Source organism: Chiloscyllium plagiosum, chromosome 17 (assembly GCF_004010195.1).
Source record: "Chiloscyllium plagiosum isolate BGI_BamShark_2017 chromosome 17, ASM401019v2, whole genome shotgun sequence".
Taxonomy (NCBI): Eukaryota; Metazoa; Chordata; class Chondrichthyes; order Orectolobiformes; family Hemiscylliidae; genus Chiloscyllium; species Chiloscyllium plagiosum.
In genome coordinates, this window is record NC_057726.1 from 11,047,123 (window position 1) to 11,062,303 (window position 15,181).

A 15,181-nucleotide genomic window follows, 5' to 3' on the forward strand; every position below is an offset into this window, starting at 1 on the left:
ATTAAACTGCATCTGCCATGTATCTGCCCACTCACCTAATTTGTCCAGGTCACCCTGTAATCTCCTAATATCCTCATCACTTTTCACCCTGCCACCCAGCTTTGTATCATCAGCAAATTTGCTAATGTTATTGCTGATACCATCTTCTATATCATTAACATATATTGTAAAAAGCTGTGGTCCCAGCACGGATCCCTGCGGTACCCCACTGGTCGCTGCCTGCCATTTCAAAATGGAGCCGTTTAACACTACCCTTTGTTTCCTATCAGCCAGCCAATTTTCAATCCTAGTTAGTACTTTGCCCCCAATACCATGCGTCCTAATTTTACTCACTAACCTCCTGTGTGGGACTTTATCAAAAGCTTTCTGAAAGTCCAGGTACACTACATCTACTGGATCTCCCTTGACCATCTTCAGAGTTACATCCTCAAAAAATTCCAGAAGATTAGTCAAGCATGATTTCCCCTTCATAAATCCATACTGACTCTGACCTATCCTGTTACTACTATCTAGATGTGTCGTAATTTCATCCTTTATAATAGACTCCAGCATCTTTCCCACCACTGAGGTCAGACTAACTGGTCTATAATTCCCTGCTTTCTCTCTCCGTCCTTTCTTAAAAACTGGTACAACATTAGCCACCCTCCAATCCGCAGGAACTGATCCCGAATCTATCGAACTCTGGAAAATAATCACCAACGCATTCACGATTTCTAGAGCCACCTCCTTCAGCACCCTGGGATGTAGACCATCAGGTGCCGGGGACTTATCCAGCTTCAGACCTAACAGTCTCTCCAACACCAATTCCTGGCAAATATAAATTCCCAGAGACCCAGGTAATGTTCTGGGGGCCTAGGTTCAAATCCCATCAGGGCAGGTTCAACAGCACAGAAATGACCCTTGAGCACATCAAGTCTACATCACTATAACTAAATATGGTGGAATTTGAATTCAATAAATATCCAGAATTAATCTGGAAACATGATCCAATGTTGATTATCTGGTTCACTAATGCTCTTTAGGGAAGGAACTTGGGTTGGTGACTCCAGACCTGCAATGATGTGGTTGACTTTGGGCAGTTAGGGATGAGTAATAAATCATCCATCATCCTGTGAATGAGTAAAAAAAAAACAGAAGTGCTCTCTCACTAGAGAGAGACAAATGATGGTGAGTTTAATCTGAGAGTCATCATGCCTAATTTCTGCAGCTGGTGCGAGAATTGACCCTCTCAAAAGCAATTAGGAATGGTCAATAAATGCTGGTCCGGCCAGTGACACTTACATCCCATGAACAACATTTTAAGAAGGACTGAGAGCATGCTGAAGAATCACAGGTGTTGCTTTTCAGATGAGATGCTAAACTGAAGCCTCATCTCGTCTTTCAGGTGGATGTATAGCATCTGGTGGGATTATAGTGGAAAGAGCAATGGTCTCACCACTGCTTGGCCAGTAATGGTCCTTCAAGAGAAAATTAACAAAATAGCTGACCTGCTCATTGCTATATTGCAGTTGGAGAGAACTTATGGCGTATAAGCTGACTATCATGTGAAGCTGTTTAAGAATCCAGAAGTCTTTATTTCTCTCTGGGGGCGAGTAATGGAAGGCTGTTAGATACAATTAGTTGACAGCATGGCTCAGCAACTCCCTAGTTTGCTGATGCAATTAAACCTGCTGAGCTATGGAGGGGTGGAGATGGCAATGTCAGGCACTAAATGCATCAGGTTCCTTTCTTCCTCTTCAAAGGGCTTTGTAGTATTTTTTTGGAAACAAGCCCAATAAAAGGTCAGCATTCGCTGAACGGACGTGCACTCCAATGAACAGGAAGAGGCTCTGCCCACCAAGGTCAACAGCATGTCACTGAGGCACTTGGCCTGAGGCGGTCGATGAGTAGTGACCGCAAACTCCAAAAAAAGCCGCAACATTTTCTCCATGTTGGCTAAATGCTAATGACCGGAAAAGAGGAAACAGCAACTTCCTTGAATTACTTCCAGGACCGGATCATTGTTTGGCAATCTGCAAACCCTTTTCCCCTCAGAAAATTGGTTTCGAAAGCAAGCAGCATTCCTTTGCTAAAGCAGGGTTTCTGTTCCAGTACTAGTCCCTCTTGTTTCTCCTCCTCCCACCCTGCCCCATGAACAATGTTGCCTGGTTACAGAGTTTGGCATAATCTTTTATTCCAGCTCCCACCATGTGTTCTATTAATTCCAATCTTAGGTGATGAGGCTGGACTGACAGCAGCGGTGGGTAGAGAAGGTGTGAGGATTGTTCTAATCTCATGGAGTCCAACAACCCTCCAGAGCCACACTCAAAATGGCAGATACTGGCAGATTAGTGGTATCTGCGCCAATCCAGTCTCATGATGAGTGGTCCCGCACACAGCCAGATATTTCACTCAACAGTGATCGGGAGGAGACATCATTGACCTCTGCCCTCACTGGGGTCAAGAAACAAGGATGTCAATAGGAGCCCAATAGTTTCAGTTTCAAATAAATATAAACCCAACAAGATAAAACAAATAAAAAGACATCTAGGCACATTCTCCAGAGTGAATTCAGGGCTGGTGTTAGCTTTGATTGTATAGTTATCAATCCCTCAATCTTATCAAACTATCTAGGCCCCCTTAGTTCTTCAAAGGACCTACAAGGTATCCATTATTTTATCTTCAACAATTCAAACCACTCTATTAGCTTCCCAACTTACTTTCAAGCAACTCATCATAAATAGTAACTGACTCAAACCCTCAACTATATTGGTATGAAATGGTGACATTGTGGTAACATCGCTGTATATAATCCATAATGCTGTGGGGGAGCTGGGTTCAAATTCCACTAAAGCATTTGAAGTTAATGAAATCTGGAATAAAAAGTGAACCTAATTGTTGTAAAAACCCATGCCGTTTAAAGTCTTTTCGGGAAAGGAATCACACGTCCTTATCTGGTCTGGCCTACATATGACTCACAGATTCTAATGTGGTTGAGTCTTAATTGTTCTCTGGTCAATAAATGCTGGCCTGATGTCCACATCCCATCAATGAATAAGACAGCTCTCTTTTTCATTCTCGGGTCAGCATTGGTCACCTTTGGATGTATTTTATACATAATTGCGAAATAAATGCTACTTCAGCAGGTTTATAGTTCAGGACAGAGTTTTCAAAAAGCATTTTCTTCCTGCTAACAGCCACCTACTTACTTCTTACTTTCCTTTTAAACTCTCTTTGTTCTATCAGTGGTTAATCAGCTTTTAGTCTCTTCCCTCACCTCACAATTCTCTCCCTCAATTCTTCACCTCAGCTGTGACTTCATGAATAGCATTCTTGCTTGCCAAAATAAATAATTTTTTATTTATTACTTGATGCAACGTGGATATTGTTGATCAACGTTTGTTGTCCTAATTGTCCTTGTACTGAAACCACAGCCGAATTAACACGGCCCTGAGAATACCATCTCTGCAGTTGGACTGAGTGACTTGCTGGGCCATTTCGGGGGGGCAGTTTAGGTCTGGAGTCACATGTGGGTCAGGCCAGATAAGGATAACAGATTTCCTTCTGAGGAACCAGATGGATTTTGATAACAATCGATGGTCGATGTTATTCTGAAGAAAGCTTTCAATTTTAGATGCAATTAATTAAATTTCACTACCTACCGTGATGGGATTTGAACTAAGAACTAGGGCTCTGGATGGCTAACCAGTGGCACTGCTGCTATGTCACCATGTCCCACTTCAGAAACGTGAGCAGATCATGTGAGGCCATCAGAAAGTAGTAAGGGTATGGACTGCTTTGCCTGCAACGGTAGTAGATTTGCCAAGTTTAAGTGCATTTAAGTCGTCATTGGACAGGCATATGGACTTACATGGAAAAGTGTAGGTGGGATGGGTTTCAGATTAGTATGACAGGGCAGCGCAACATCGAGGGCCGAAGGGCCTGTACTGCGCTGTAATGTTCTATGTTCTGTGTTCTATAGAGTTGAATAGGCTGCTGATGTCCATTGGCCTTGCCAATGAAGAATAACAGTGGGACCTGAATAACTGGGACAGCTGTAGCAGAAGCAAATCGAAATGGGAGACTTGACAAGTGGATCAAACGGAGATTGCAAATTACTTACTTATGTCCAGATTCATGAGCAATGGTGAAAGCTAGGCCCAGGCCCGTGTCTTCATTGATGGTGCAGCTTCTGTACTTGCTGCACATTCCACTAATCGGAGCAAAACCTACAAAACAAATCCAAAGTTTCAACAAATCCCCAAAAAATAACAGGCACAGGCACAACATCAAAGACTGACAACCAAGCGAGAGCTCCACTAAGTCTCAACTGAGCTGTCGCTATGGCATGGAAGTTGGCCCCAAGTTCATGATGCTGGAAATCAGAAACAAAATCAGAAATTGCTGGAAAAAAAACTCAGCATCTGTGGAGAAAAAGCAGAATCAATGTTTTGAGTCCAGAGCCCCTTGTTCAACCTTTGCTTTGCTTTCTCTCCACAGATCTTGCCAGACCTGCTGAGTTTTTCCGGTAATTTCTGCTTCTGTTGCTAAGGACATGAAAATTGGTTTATAAACGTAAGCTTTGACTGTTCTCCAGCACATGAGATTTGTGAGTGTTTTCTCATAAAGAAGGTGCGAGTTTGATTCCAGATGGAAATTGGATGGGTGATTTTTTGGGGGGAAATACACTTGCAGGCACAATGAGAATACAGCAGAGATAATGGGATGGAGTGGAATGTTCTACTGAGAGCTGACATGGACTCAATAGGCCCTGTGATACAGTAAAAAGATGAGGATTTATTCTAAGCTAAACATATTGTGCACAGAGTAAGATGTCACTCTGCTTCTCACACAGTGATAATTAGTCTGTGGAACCTTCAATGTGTCTTTATTTTACAAGTCATTTTATTGAGGGATAATAAGTCTCATTGGCTAGATGGCTAGTTTGCAATACACAGCCATGCCAACAGCATGGCCTCAATTCCCATGCTGGCTCAAGTTGCTGCCTTTCTCAATCTTCCCCAAGGTGTGGTGATCCTCAGGTTAAACTCACCATCAGCTGTCTCTTTCAAACAAGTGAGTGGTACTATGGCAACTTTACTTTAATGAGTAACATAAAATGAGAATGAAAGAAAGTTGCAGTTGAATGACCTGAAGACCCAGATGCATGATGAGTTGCTTTTGGAATGCTGTCATTGTTAATTATCAGTAACCGCAAACAAGATTATGTGTTGAAGGAATCTCTCATTATTTGGTGACATTAGTTGGGAGAAATGTAAGCCAAGATACCAGGAGATCTCATTATTCTTCTTAAGACTCTGCCTTTGCAACCTGTCAAAAGGTTTAGCATCTCATGTGAGAGACAGCATGGCTAAACATGCCCGCTGGTCACTGAAATGTCAGCGATATTACCAAATGTACAGTAATAAGGCAAATTCCAGTCTTAAGAGATCTGAGCTACAATGCATTTTTTTTCTATATATTACGAAAACCCAGCAAAACTAGCATCTACTGTCCATTCCTGGTTGCCGTGGGATTGAGCCGGCAAGCAACCTCATTTGGATACTGGACAAAAACCGAAAGAACTGCAGATGCTGTAAATCAGAAACAAACCAGTAATTGCTGGAAAAGCTCAGCAGGTCTAGCAGCATCCGTGGAGAGAAGTCAGAGTTAAAGTTTCAGTCAAGTGACCCTTCCTCAGAATGGGAAGAATCACTCAACCCAAAATCTGATTTCTCTCCACAGATGCTGCCAGACCTGTTGAGCTTTTCCTGTAATTTCTGGTTTTGTTTCTCATTTGGGTGCTGCTGTAGTATACACAGAAAATTGGTAAAAGTGCCATATCGGTAGATGGTTCAGAGTTGATGATGTTCAGTGTGGGACTGAAGGTGTATGTTAGCCAAGCTGGGCAAGGGAGCAGCTTCTATTCCATGGAGGATAGTTGTTAATGTGGGGAGGTGGCAGCACAGTGATATGTATGAGTAAGCCATAAACCATGTTAATGTTCTGGGAATGCTGGTTCAAGTACTACCACAGCAAATAGTGAAATTTAAATTCAGTAAAAATCTGAAATTAAAAGCTCATTTGATCACAATCATGCCTCAAATACTAATTAAAAACTACCAAGTCCACTAATATCCTTTAGGGAAGAAAACCTGAATTCCTTAATTGGTCAATAAGTAACTTCTGATCCAAATCAGGATGGGCCGAGCCGATGATGAACATATTCCATGAATAATTTTCACAAAAATCAATAATTTCAAAACCAGCTTTCTTTATCAATGGTCTTTTTTCAAAGTACACTCAAATTCCCAACTGAACGCAGGTTTCCTCAATTAGTTGTCATTAATTTAACTGCTATATCGTTGACCGCTCCAATGCAACCTTAAGTAGTTTAGGAGCGATAAAGACAACTGCAAGACTGCATACCATCAGTCTTGTGGAGGTTAACGAATCTAGATTGTCTCATCAAATCTCCCCATGACAGGAGTGGAACCAAAATTCAATGAGCTAAATAAATCTGACATAAAAAGTTAGTTTCAGTTATTGATCACGAGGGAACTGCTAGACAGTTGTAAAAACCCATCTGGTTCACTAATGTGAAGGTGCATTTGCTGTCCTTACATGGCATAGCCAATGTATGACTTCAGATTCGAGAATGTGGTGCTGGAAAAGCACAGCCAGTCAGGCAACAACCGAAAAGCAGGAGAATCGATGTTTCAGGCATAAACTCTTCATCAGGAATGAGTTTAGTGAGTCAAGAGAGTGAAGAGATAAATGGGAGGAGGGTGGGCCAGGGGGGAAGGTAGCTGAGAGTGTGAAAGGGAGATGAAGGTGGAGGTAAAGGTGATAGGTTGGAGAGGAGGGTGGAGCAGATAGGTGGAAAGGAAGATAGACATGTCGGATAGATCATGAGGGTGGTGCTGAGTTAGAAGGTTGGATCTGGGATAAGGTGGGGAACTGGTGGAATCCACATTGATACTGTATGGTTGGATGGTCCCAAGGTGGAAGGTGAGGTGTTCTTCCTCCAGGCATCAGGCGGTTAGGGTTGGCAATGGAGGAGGCCAAGCACCTGCATGTCCTTGGCAGAATGGGAGGGGGAGTTAAAGTGTTCAGCCACAGGGTGGTGGAATTGCTTTGTGTGTGTGTGTGTGTCCCTTTGTGAAGTGTTCTGCAAGTAGGCATCCTGTCTCCCCAATGTAGAGGAGACCGCTTCAGGAGTAATGGACACAGTAAATGACATGTGTGGAAGCACAGGTAAATCTTTGATGGATGTGGAAGGCTTCCCTGGGGCCTTGGATGGACATAAGGCACCTTCCCCTGCCACCGCACAAATTGCAAAACCTGCACCCACACCTCACCCCTCATCTCCATCCAAGGCCCCAAAGTAGCCTTCTACATCCACCAAAGTTTCACCTGCACTTCCACCAATGTCATTTATTGTATCTGTTGCTCCCGATGCGGTCTCCTCTACATTGGGGAGACAGGTCCGTCTACTTGCAGAGTGCTTCAGAGAACATCTCCGGGACACCCGCACGAAGCAACCCCACTGCCCGATGGCCAAACATTTTAACTCCCCCTCCCACTCTGCCGAGGACATGCAGATACTGGGTCTCTTCTATCGCCAAACCCTAAACATCTGGCGCCTGGAGAAAGAACACCTTATATTCCAAGGTCTTATCTTCTTGGGACCCTCTAACCACACAGAATTAATGTGGATTTCACCAGTTTCCTAATTTCCCCTCCCCCCCACCTTATCCCAGATCCAACCTTCTAACTCGACACTGCCCTCATGACCTGCCCTAATGGTCCATCTTCCTTCCACCTATCCGCTCCACCCTCCTCTCCGACCTATCACCTTCACCCCCACCTTCATTGACCTATTGCCCTCTCAGCTACCTTCCCCCAAGCCCCACCCCCTCCCATTTATCTCTCTATCCCCTTGGCACACAAGTCTCATTCCTGATAAAGAGTTTATGCCTGAAACATTGATTCTCCTGCTCCTCGGATGCTGCCTGACCTGCTGTGCTTTTCCAGCACCACACTCTTGACTCTGATCTCCAGCATCTACAGTCCTCACTTTCTCTAGAGTATGACTCCAGTTGCACAGCAACATAATTGACTCTTGAGTGCCCTCAGAAATGGCCTAGCAAGCCATTCAATTTTATTCAAGAACATAGCTCACCGAGATCTTTCCAGGAGTCATTAGGAATGCACAATAAATATGGCCTTGCAAGTGATATCCATATCGCATGGAACAATAAATGAACCTTCAAGGAGTTTGGGCAGCTCTCTCTGGACAGTTACCTTCGCAAACAGTGAGGAAGTCACATGTGGGGACTTCTGCTTACCCAATGTATCACAAGGTTCATTCTTCCAAGAGCAGATGTCCAGTCCAGTCAGTAACACCGCATGATCATGCCGCTTTCCGTTCTTTTCCATCAGGCCAGACTGCCACTGGCAGAAGCTATTCAATGATTGGTCTGCGTGATGGTTGATCACTAACCCAGGCTGGAAGAGGAAACCAACACAACCCAATTTTTTGTTTCATGGTTAGTTCTACGACTATGACAGGTCATACACAGAGTCAATGAGTTGTACAGCAGGGAAACAGACCCTTCGGTCCAACTCGTCCATGCTAACCAGATATCCTAAATTATTCTCGTCCCATGTGCCCACACCTGGTCCATATCCCTCTAAACTCTTCCTATTCATATACCCATCCAGATTCTTTTTAAATGTTGTAATTGTACCAGCCTCCACCAATTCCTCTGGCAGCTCATTCCATACACGCACCATCCCCTGCATGAAAAAGTTGCCCCTTAGGTCCCTTTAAAATCTTTCTCCTCTCATTTTAAACATTTGCCCTCTAGTTTTGGACTGCCCCACCATAGGGAAAAGACCTTGTTTATTTACCCTCTCCATGCCCCTAATGATTTTATAAACTTCTATAAGGTCACCCCTCAGCCTCTGATGCTCCAGGGAAAATAGCTCCAGGCGTGCAAATCATGAACTCAAGGATATGGAAGACTACCAAGGCTTTAATGGTGTCCATTAAGCTCACCCAATACTCCACATCTTTATGTCTAATGTTCCTCATTCTCTATTAAATACCCACACACTTCCCCTCTTGAGTTCTGTGAAACTAACTATCACCAGGTACATTCTGATCCAGTGCCAGGAGTAGCTCAGAGGTTAGAGCTCTTGAATCCAATTTAGGAGACCTTGCGGTCAAGCCTCAGGTGGGAGCAGGTAACCTGTATGGGCAAGGGGTGCTGTCTCTTGGACAGTATGGGAAACTGAGGCTCTGTCTGCATCCTTGGGTAGATGTGAAAGATCCCCTGAGACTATTTGAAAATCAAGAGCATGCACGTTTTCCTGTTATCATGGTGAATCCAATAGGAATCGTTAACGAAACGGAACTGAACTTTGGTTAAGCACTTCAGGAAATCAGAGGATCATCAAAGGATTGTTGCGAGGGACAGTTCTTTCTTTGTCGTCAGTTTGCCGTATTTGGTTTAAAGAATTAGTGGTTGAACTTCTACACTTTAATCTATGGGGTAGGTGATCATCTCAGATATACAGTTAGGGTTTGGTTTGGCTGCATTCCTTTGACATTTTGATGACAAAGTAGGAGCATGAAAACAACCTACTGGATCCTGCTCCAGAAGTAACAGGCTCACAACCACAATCTTTATGTCATTTCCGATGGTGCCATCTTTGAAAAGACTGGATACCTGTTGGGAAGAACAGGTCAGTGCATTACTGTCAAGGAACAAATTTATTATATGGTAATAGTCAACCTACAGTCAACCTGGGAATAGAGGGAGAACTTTCCAACATTCTAACACAGAGGAACATGGCTATGTTTGCGAGAGACCAATTTTCTCAGAGCTATGACTGTATCCCAGGAACTCTTCACTACAGTGTCAAGGTCCAACTCTCATCAGCACACAACAAGGCTTGGGATCTCATGTGCTATAAATATTAGTTTGTCACTCAAGTGCCAATAATTTCCATTTCCACCCAGACCAGAAGCTTAAACAAACAAGCCGCATAAATGTTTCGGCTGCAACAGCAGGTCAGAGGTTAGCATTCTGTAGTGAGTAACTCACCTTGTAATTCCCCAAAGCCTGTCCACCATGTACAAGGTATAAAGCAGCCCCATGTGATTGGCACACATCCATCATCTTCAATCCTCACCTGCTGCACCACAGCCACAGTGGCTCCAGGGGGCAATGCAACCACTCACCATGGCTTCTTCAGTCGCACATTCCAATTCCTCAGGCTCTAATGCCTAGAGGATGAGCACATGGGGGCATTCCCACCAAGTCACACACCATTGTACAATGACATCTGTTAACTGTCCTCCTTGATCATTGGCAGAAACTTCTGGAACGTCTTTCCTAACCAATAGACTTCTGCACTTCAAGAAGGCAACTCAACAGCACCTTCTCCAGGATAATGAGGGATGGGCAATAATTGCTGGCAACAGCTGTATCCCATGAATGATTGAAAAATATAGACCATCCTCATGTTCTTACTCCACATCATTATCTTCCCAGACATTTTACTTTAATCCTAACAGATTATCTGTCTATCGCTTTCTCCTTCACTCACTTATCTTGCTTTCACTAAACGTACCTTCACTAATCACTTTCACTCACTCATGGAGCAGTGAATTTCACATTCCAAACACTAGGCATGTAAATCAGTAACAATAACTGACATTTCTGGAAAAGCTCAGCAGGTCTGGCAGCATCTGTGGACAGCAATCAGAGTTAATGTTTCAGGTCAAGTGACTATCCTCAGAACGCAGTGTAAATCAATGTTCCCTAAATTCAATATTGGACATATTAGTGTCCTCCAGTGCCTTTGAGTTTACCCTATCAAACCTTTTTATGACTTTAAAGGTCTTGTTCAGGCTTCCCTTTGCTACAGAATGCAGTCTCAGCTATTAGCTGCACTAATAATTTCAAAGCCTTGCTAAAACACAGAAGCAGGAAAAAGAAAAGATACCAGCTTCAAGTTTTCAGTAGATCTGATGAAGCAATTGTGCCCTGTCCCTCAGAGTTTAAGAACATTTTAAGGAGCTGAAAGTTAAGATATTCGGAGATTGTGGATAACATGGACAAGTTGGGCCAAGAGGCCTGTATTCATGCTATGTGATTCTACAGGCCTCAGAGAGAAAAATACTTTGATATATCGAAAATTTATATTTTCAAGGAGAGAAATATTTGTGGAAGTAAATTCCCTATACCACACCTCTGATAAAGAACATGTAATAATTCATAATATTCCATAGAGTTCTACAGCAGGGAGACAGACCCTCTGGCCCAAACTGGTCTACAGACCAAAATGTCCATCCACACTAATCCCATTTCCCTGTAATTGGTCCATATTCTTCCTTATATTTGTCCAAATGCCTTTTAAGTGTTGTTGATGCACCTGCCTCAACCACTTCCGGTGGCGGCTCATTCCAGAAGCGTACCACCCTCTGTGTAAATAAGTTGCCCTTAGGTTCCCTTTTATCCTTTCCCTCTAACTTTAAACTGATGCCTTCTAGTTCTTGATTCCCTAACCCTGGTAAAAAGACGGAGTGCATTCACCCTATCCATGCCTCTCATGATGTTATACACCTCAGTAAGATGCCCCCTCAGTCTCCAACGCTCTGAAGGGGAAAGTACCAGCTTGCCCAACCTCTCCCTATTTAGTACCATCTTTGACAAGAAAAAAAGGTTTCTTCAAGGAATGAAGATCCTGTCTTGCATCAAGGCCTCAATCCAGAATAGGAGAAGCCATTCAGCCTCCTAAATCTGTTCCACCTCTCAAATGGATCATTAAGCCCACAAAACCTCAAGTCCATCTCACTACATTGGTTCCTTTTAACTAAATAAAAACCTTCCATTTTGATCTTCAACTGACAGCTGACCTTAAAACGTTTTTTAAAGGGACAGTCTTCCAGATTTGCACCAGCCTCTGTGCATGAAGGCATTCTTTATCATAGAGTCCCTGAATGGTTCTGTTCCTTGTCCCTACCTTCAAAGCAGTCACAATTGGAGAGAGGTTGTGGACGCATTGGAACCATAGGACTTAAAGCAGGAAGTGGGCCATTCAGCCTTTCAAACCTGCTCCACCACATGATAAGACAATGGTGAATCTGGTTACAGTCTCAGCTCTACCTTCCTGTCCTACTGCCCCATGAGCCTTGACTCACTTATCAATCAATAATCTATTCAACTCAACCTTGAATAAATTTAATGATCCAGCCGCCAATGTTTTCCAGGCAAAAAGAATTCTAGATACTCATGACAGTCAGAACACAAAAACTCGCGTCAATACAGGATTAAAAGTGAGAGTGCTTAGCCTTAGATTGTCTCCACAGTTCCAGTCTTCCCCAGAAGAGGAAACAAAATGATTTCCCAGGGGTTATTGCTCATGGCCACTTTCCCATCACCTTCAAAGCTCTGCCAAAGGAACAGCCCATCACCTAGATACAAGAGGAGACATATCCCTTTCCACTCGAGCACCGAGAGCTCGTTGCTGCCCCCTATCAGAGAAGTTCCATTCAATTCAACTGAAGTTGTAACTTCACCACAACACGGAGATAAACCAGAGAAGGCAAACATGGTCTTGAGTAGTCTCTGTGCTTTCCTGGAATGCTTCATTGTATAGCCACACATCCTAAGTCATGCCTCACCGCATCATAATTTCCCTTACCCCAGCTATAATTCTTGCCCTGTAGTACACAAGATCAATGATCTCCTTGACACAAGCTCGCTGAACTGAAGTCTTTGCACGGACCCATGATAGTGTCCTGTCTTCAATGTTTGTGTAATCTGGAACAATACAGGTTTCCAGATCTAACAATTAAACATTTGTAGCCTTTTTGTTTAAATTCACTTATGAAGGTAGGCATCATTAGCTGGCCAACATTTATTGCCCGTCCCTAATTGCCCTTGAGAAGGTGATGGTGAGAACTGCCTTCTTGAACCGCTGTGGTCCATCTTCTGTCGGTTGACTTACGGTGTCAATAGGGAGGGGATTCCAAGATTTTGACCCAGCGACAGTGACAGAACAGCGATATATTTCTGAGTCAGGATGGTGTTGGCTGGGAGAACTTGCCACTGGTGGTGTCCCCCTGTATCTGCTGCCCTTGTCCTTCTTGGGTCATTGGCTTGGAAGGTGATAATTAATGAGCCTTGGTGAAGTTCTGCAGTGCATCTTTGAGCATGGTTAGTGGAGGGACAGAGGTTGTGGATATAGGGCCAGATTAAGTGGGTTGCTTTGTCCTGAAGGGTGTCAATTTTCTTGAGTGTTGATGGAGCTGCACCCATCCAGGCAAGTGAGTACTTAAATATATTACTATTTTGGCTTTGTCTGCTCAGGGTGGCAGAGTGGCTCAGCAGTTGGCACTGCTGCCTCACAGTTTCATGGACCCAGGTTTGATTCCTACCTCTGATGACTGTCTGTGTGGAGTTTATACATTCCCTTCATGTTCTGTGGGTTTTCTCTGCTTTCCTCCCACAGTCCAAAGATGTGCAGGTTAGTGGCATTCACCATGCTAAATTGCCGATAGTGATCAGGGATGGGTAGGTTAGTGGATTAGCCATGGGAAATGCAGGGATGGAGCTGGGGTCTGCATGGAATACTTTACAGAGTGTCAGTGTGGACTCAATGGGCCAAAGCCTTGTAGATGATTCAATCCTGATACTGAAAGGTAGAAGGCACAAATAAAATGTTTATCCCCATCCCAGTGGCAAATGCACCCTCTCACTGGCTTACCATATTCATAACGGTGAGGATATAAGTCGTGATATTCTCTCTGCCGTGTCTCTCAAGCATCTTCTTGTCTGCCACCACAAGCGTTTCAACAGTAAGCCCCCCGGACTTCCGGGAATCGAAGGCTGTGCGTTTCAGTCTGCTCCTAGAGCTGTATTCATCGGACAAGAGGTGGATATCTTCGACCGGAGGTTGAGGCATGTCTGAGATGGGGATGTGGGGAGAGAAGGAAGCAGAGAAAACATGCAGTCCTGAAGAGGAGCTGAAAGTAAATTTTACAGCTTCTCCCCCGCCCCATGCATTTGTGAAAAAGCAGAAAGTTCTTACATTAAAAGCAAGGACAGCGAAACAAAACTTTGAGGCAGTTTTCAATCTTCCATTGATCAACTGAGATTAGGAGAATAAAACAAATTTTCAACCTGAATTTGAAAACCAAATTGTCAACTGCACCAATTTGAAGTCATAAGGCACCTTTAATGCTGCAAAGTGGGTCAAAGCACTCAACAAGATTATCACGGAAAACAGCTTTGATGAGGCACAGAACACAGAAGCAGGAAAAATAACCAAAAGCTTTGTCGATCAGGTTACTGCTAGAGACTGCATTAAAGGAGGGGAAAGAGGGGTCAGGATGTGAAGACAGGTTTAAGGTCTTTTTAGAATTAAGGCTGAAGTCAGCTAAACATCAGGCTGTCAATGGTGGGCAACTATGTTCATTCTCTCATGGGACACGGGTGTCACTGGGTGGGCCAGCATTTATTGCCCATCCCTCAAAGCCCTTGGGAAGATGATAGTGAGCTGCCTTCTCGAGAAACACTGCAGTCTACGTGCAATAGGTAGACCCGCAATCTCATTTGGGAGGGAATTTCAGGACTTTGACCCAGAGACAGTGAAGGAATTGTCCAAGTCAGGGTGGTGCGCAGCTTGGAGGGGAACTTGAAGGTTGTAGTGTTCCCATGTATCTGCTTGGCTTGTCCTTGTCCTTTTCAATGAAAGTGGCCATGAGTTTGGAAGATTTTGTTTAAGGATCTTTGGTGAATGTCTGCAATACATTGTAGATAGTACACACTGCTGTTACTGAGTGTCAGTGGTGGAGAGAGTGGATGCTTGTGGATATGATGACAATGAAGCAGGCTGCTTTGTCCTGGATGGTGTCAAGCTTCCTGAGGGTTGTTGGGGCTGCACCCATCCAGGCAAGTGGGGAGTATTCCATCACACTCCTGAGTTGCCTTGTAGATGATGGACAGGCTTTGGGGGATCAGGAGGTGAGTTACTCACCTAGTCTCTGATCTGGAAGAGCACAGCAATTCAGGCAGCATCCGAGGACAGGCAAAATTGACGTTTCGGGCAAAAGCCCTTCATCAGGAATAAAGGCAGAGAGCCTGAAGCGTGGAGAGATAAGCTAGAGGAGGGTGGGGGTGGG

The 15,181-nt window shown here is 43.9% G+C and overlaps 1 protein-coding gene across 2 annotated transcripts in view; it reads right to left on the reverse strand.

The window, feature by feature from the left end:
* adamts18 (ADAM metallopeptidase with thrombospondin type 1 motif, 18) overlaps positions 1-15,181 on the reverse strand; it is a 263,961-nt gene that overhangs the window by 158,944 nt on the left and 89,836 nt on the right. For both annotated transcript variants that reach the window (XR_006314069.1, XM_043706550.1), the window contains exons 5-8: positions 13,765-13,964; positions 9,633-9,716; positions 8,331-8,490; positions 4,103-4,208 (exon numbers count right to left, since the gene is read on the reverse strand). Coding sequence is in view for 1 of the 2 variants with exons in the window: in XM_043706550.1 (XP_043562485.1) it covers positions 4,103-4,208; positions 8,331-8,490; positions 9,633-9,716; positions 13,765-13,964 (550 nt within the window). In the remaining variant the exon portion in view is untranslated. The remainder of the gene's footprint in view (positions 1-4,102; positions 4,209-8,330; positions 8,491-9,632; positions 9,717-13,764; positions 13,965-15,181) is intronic.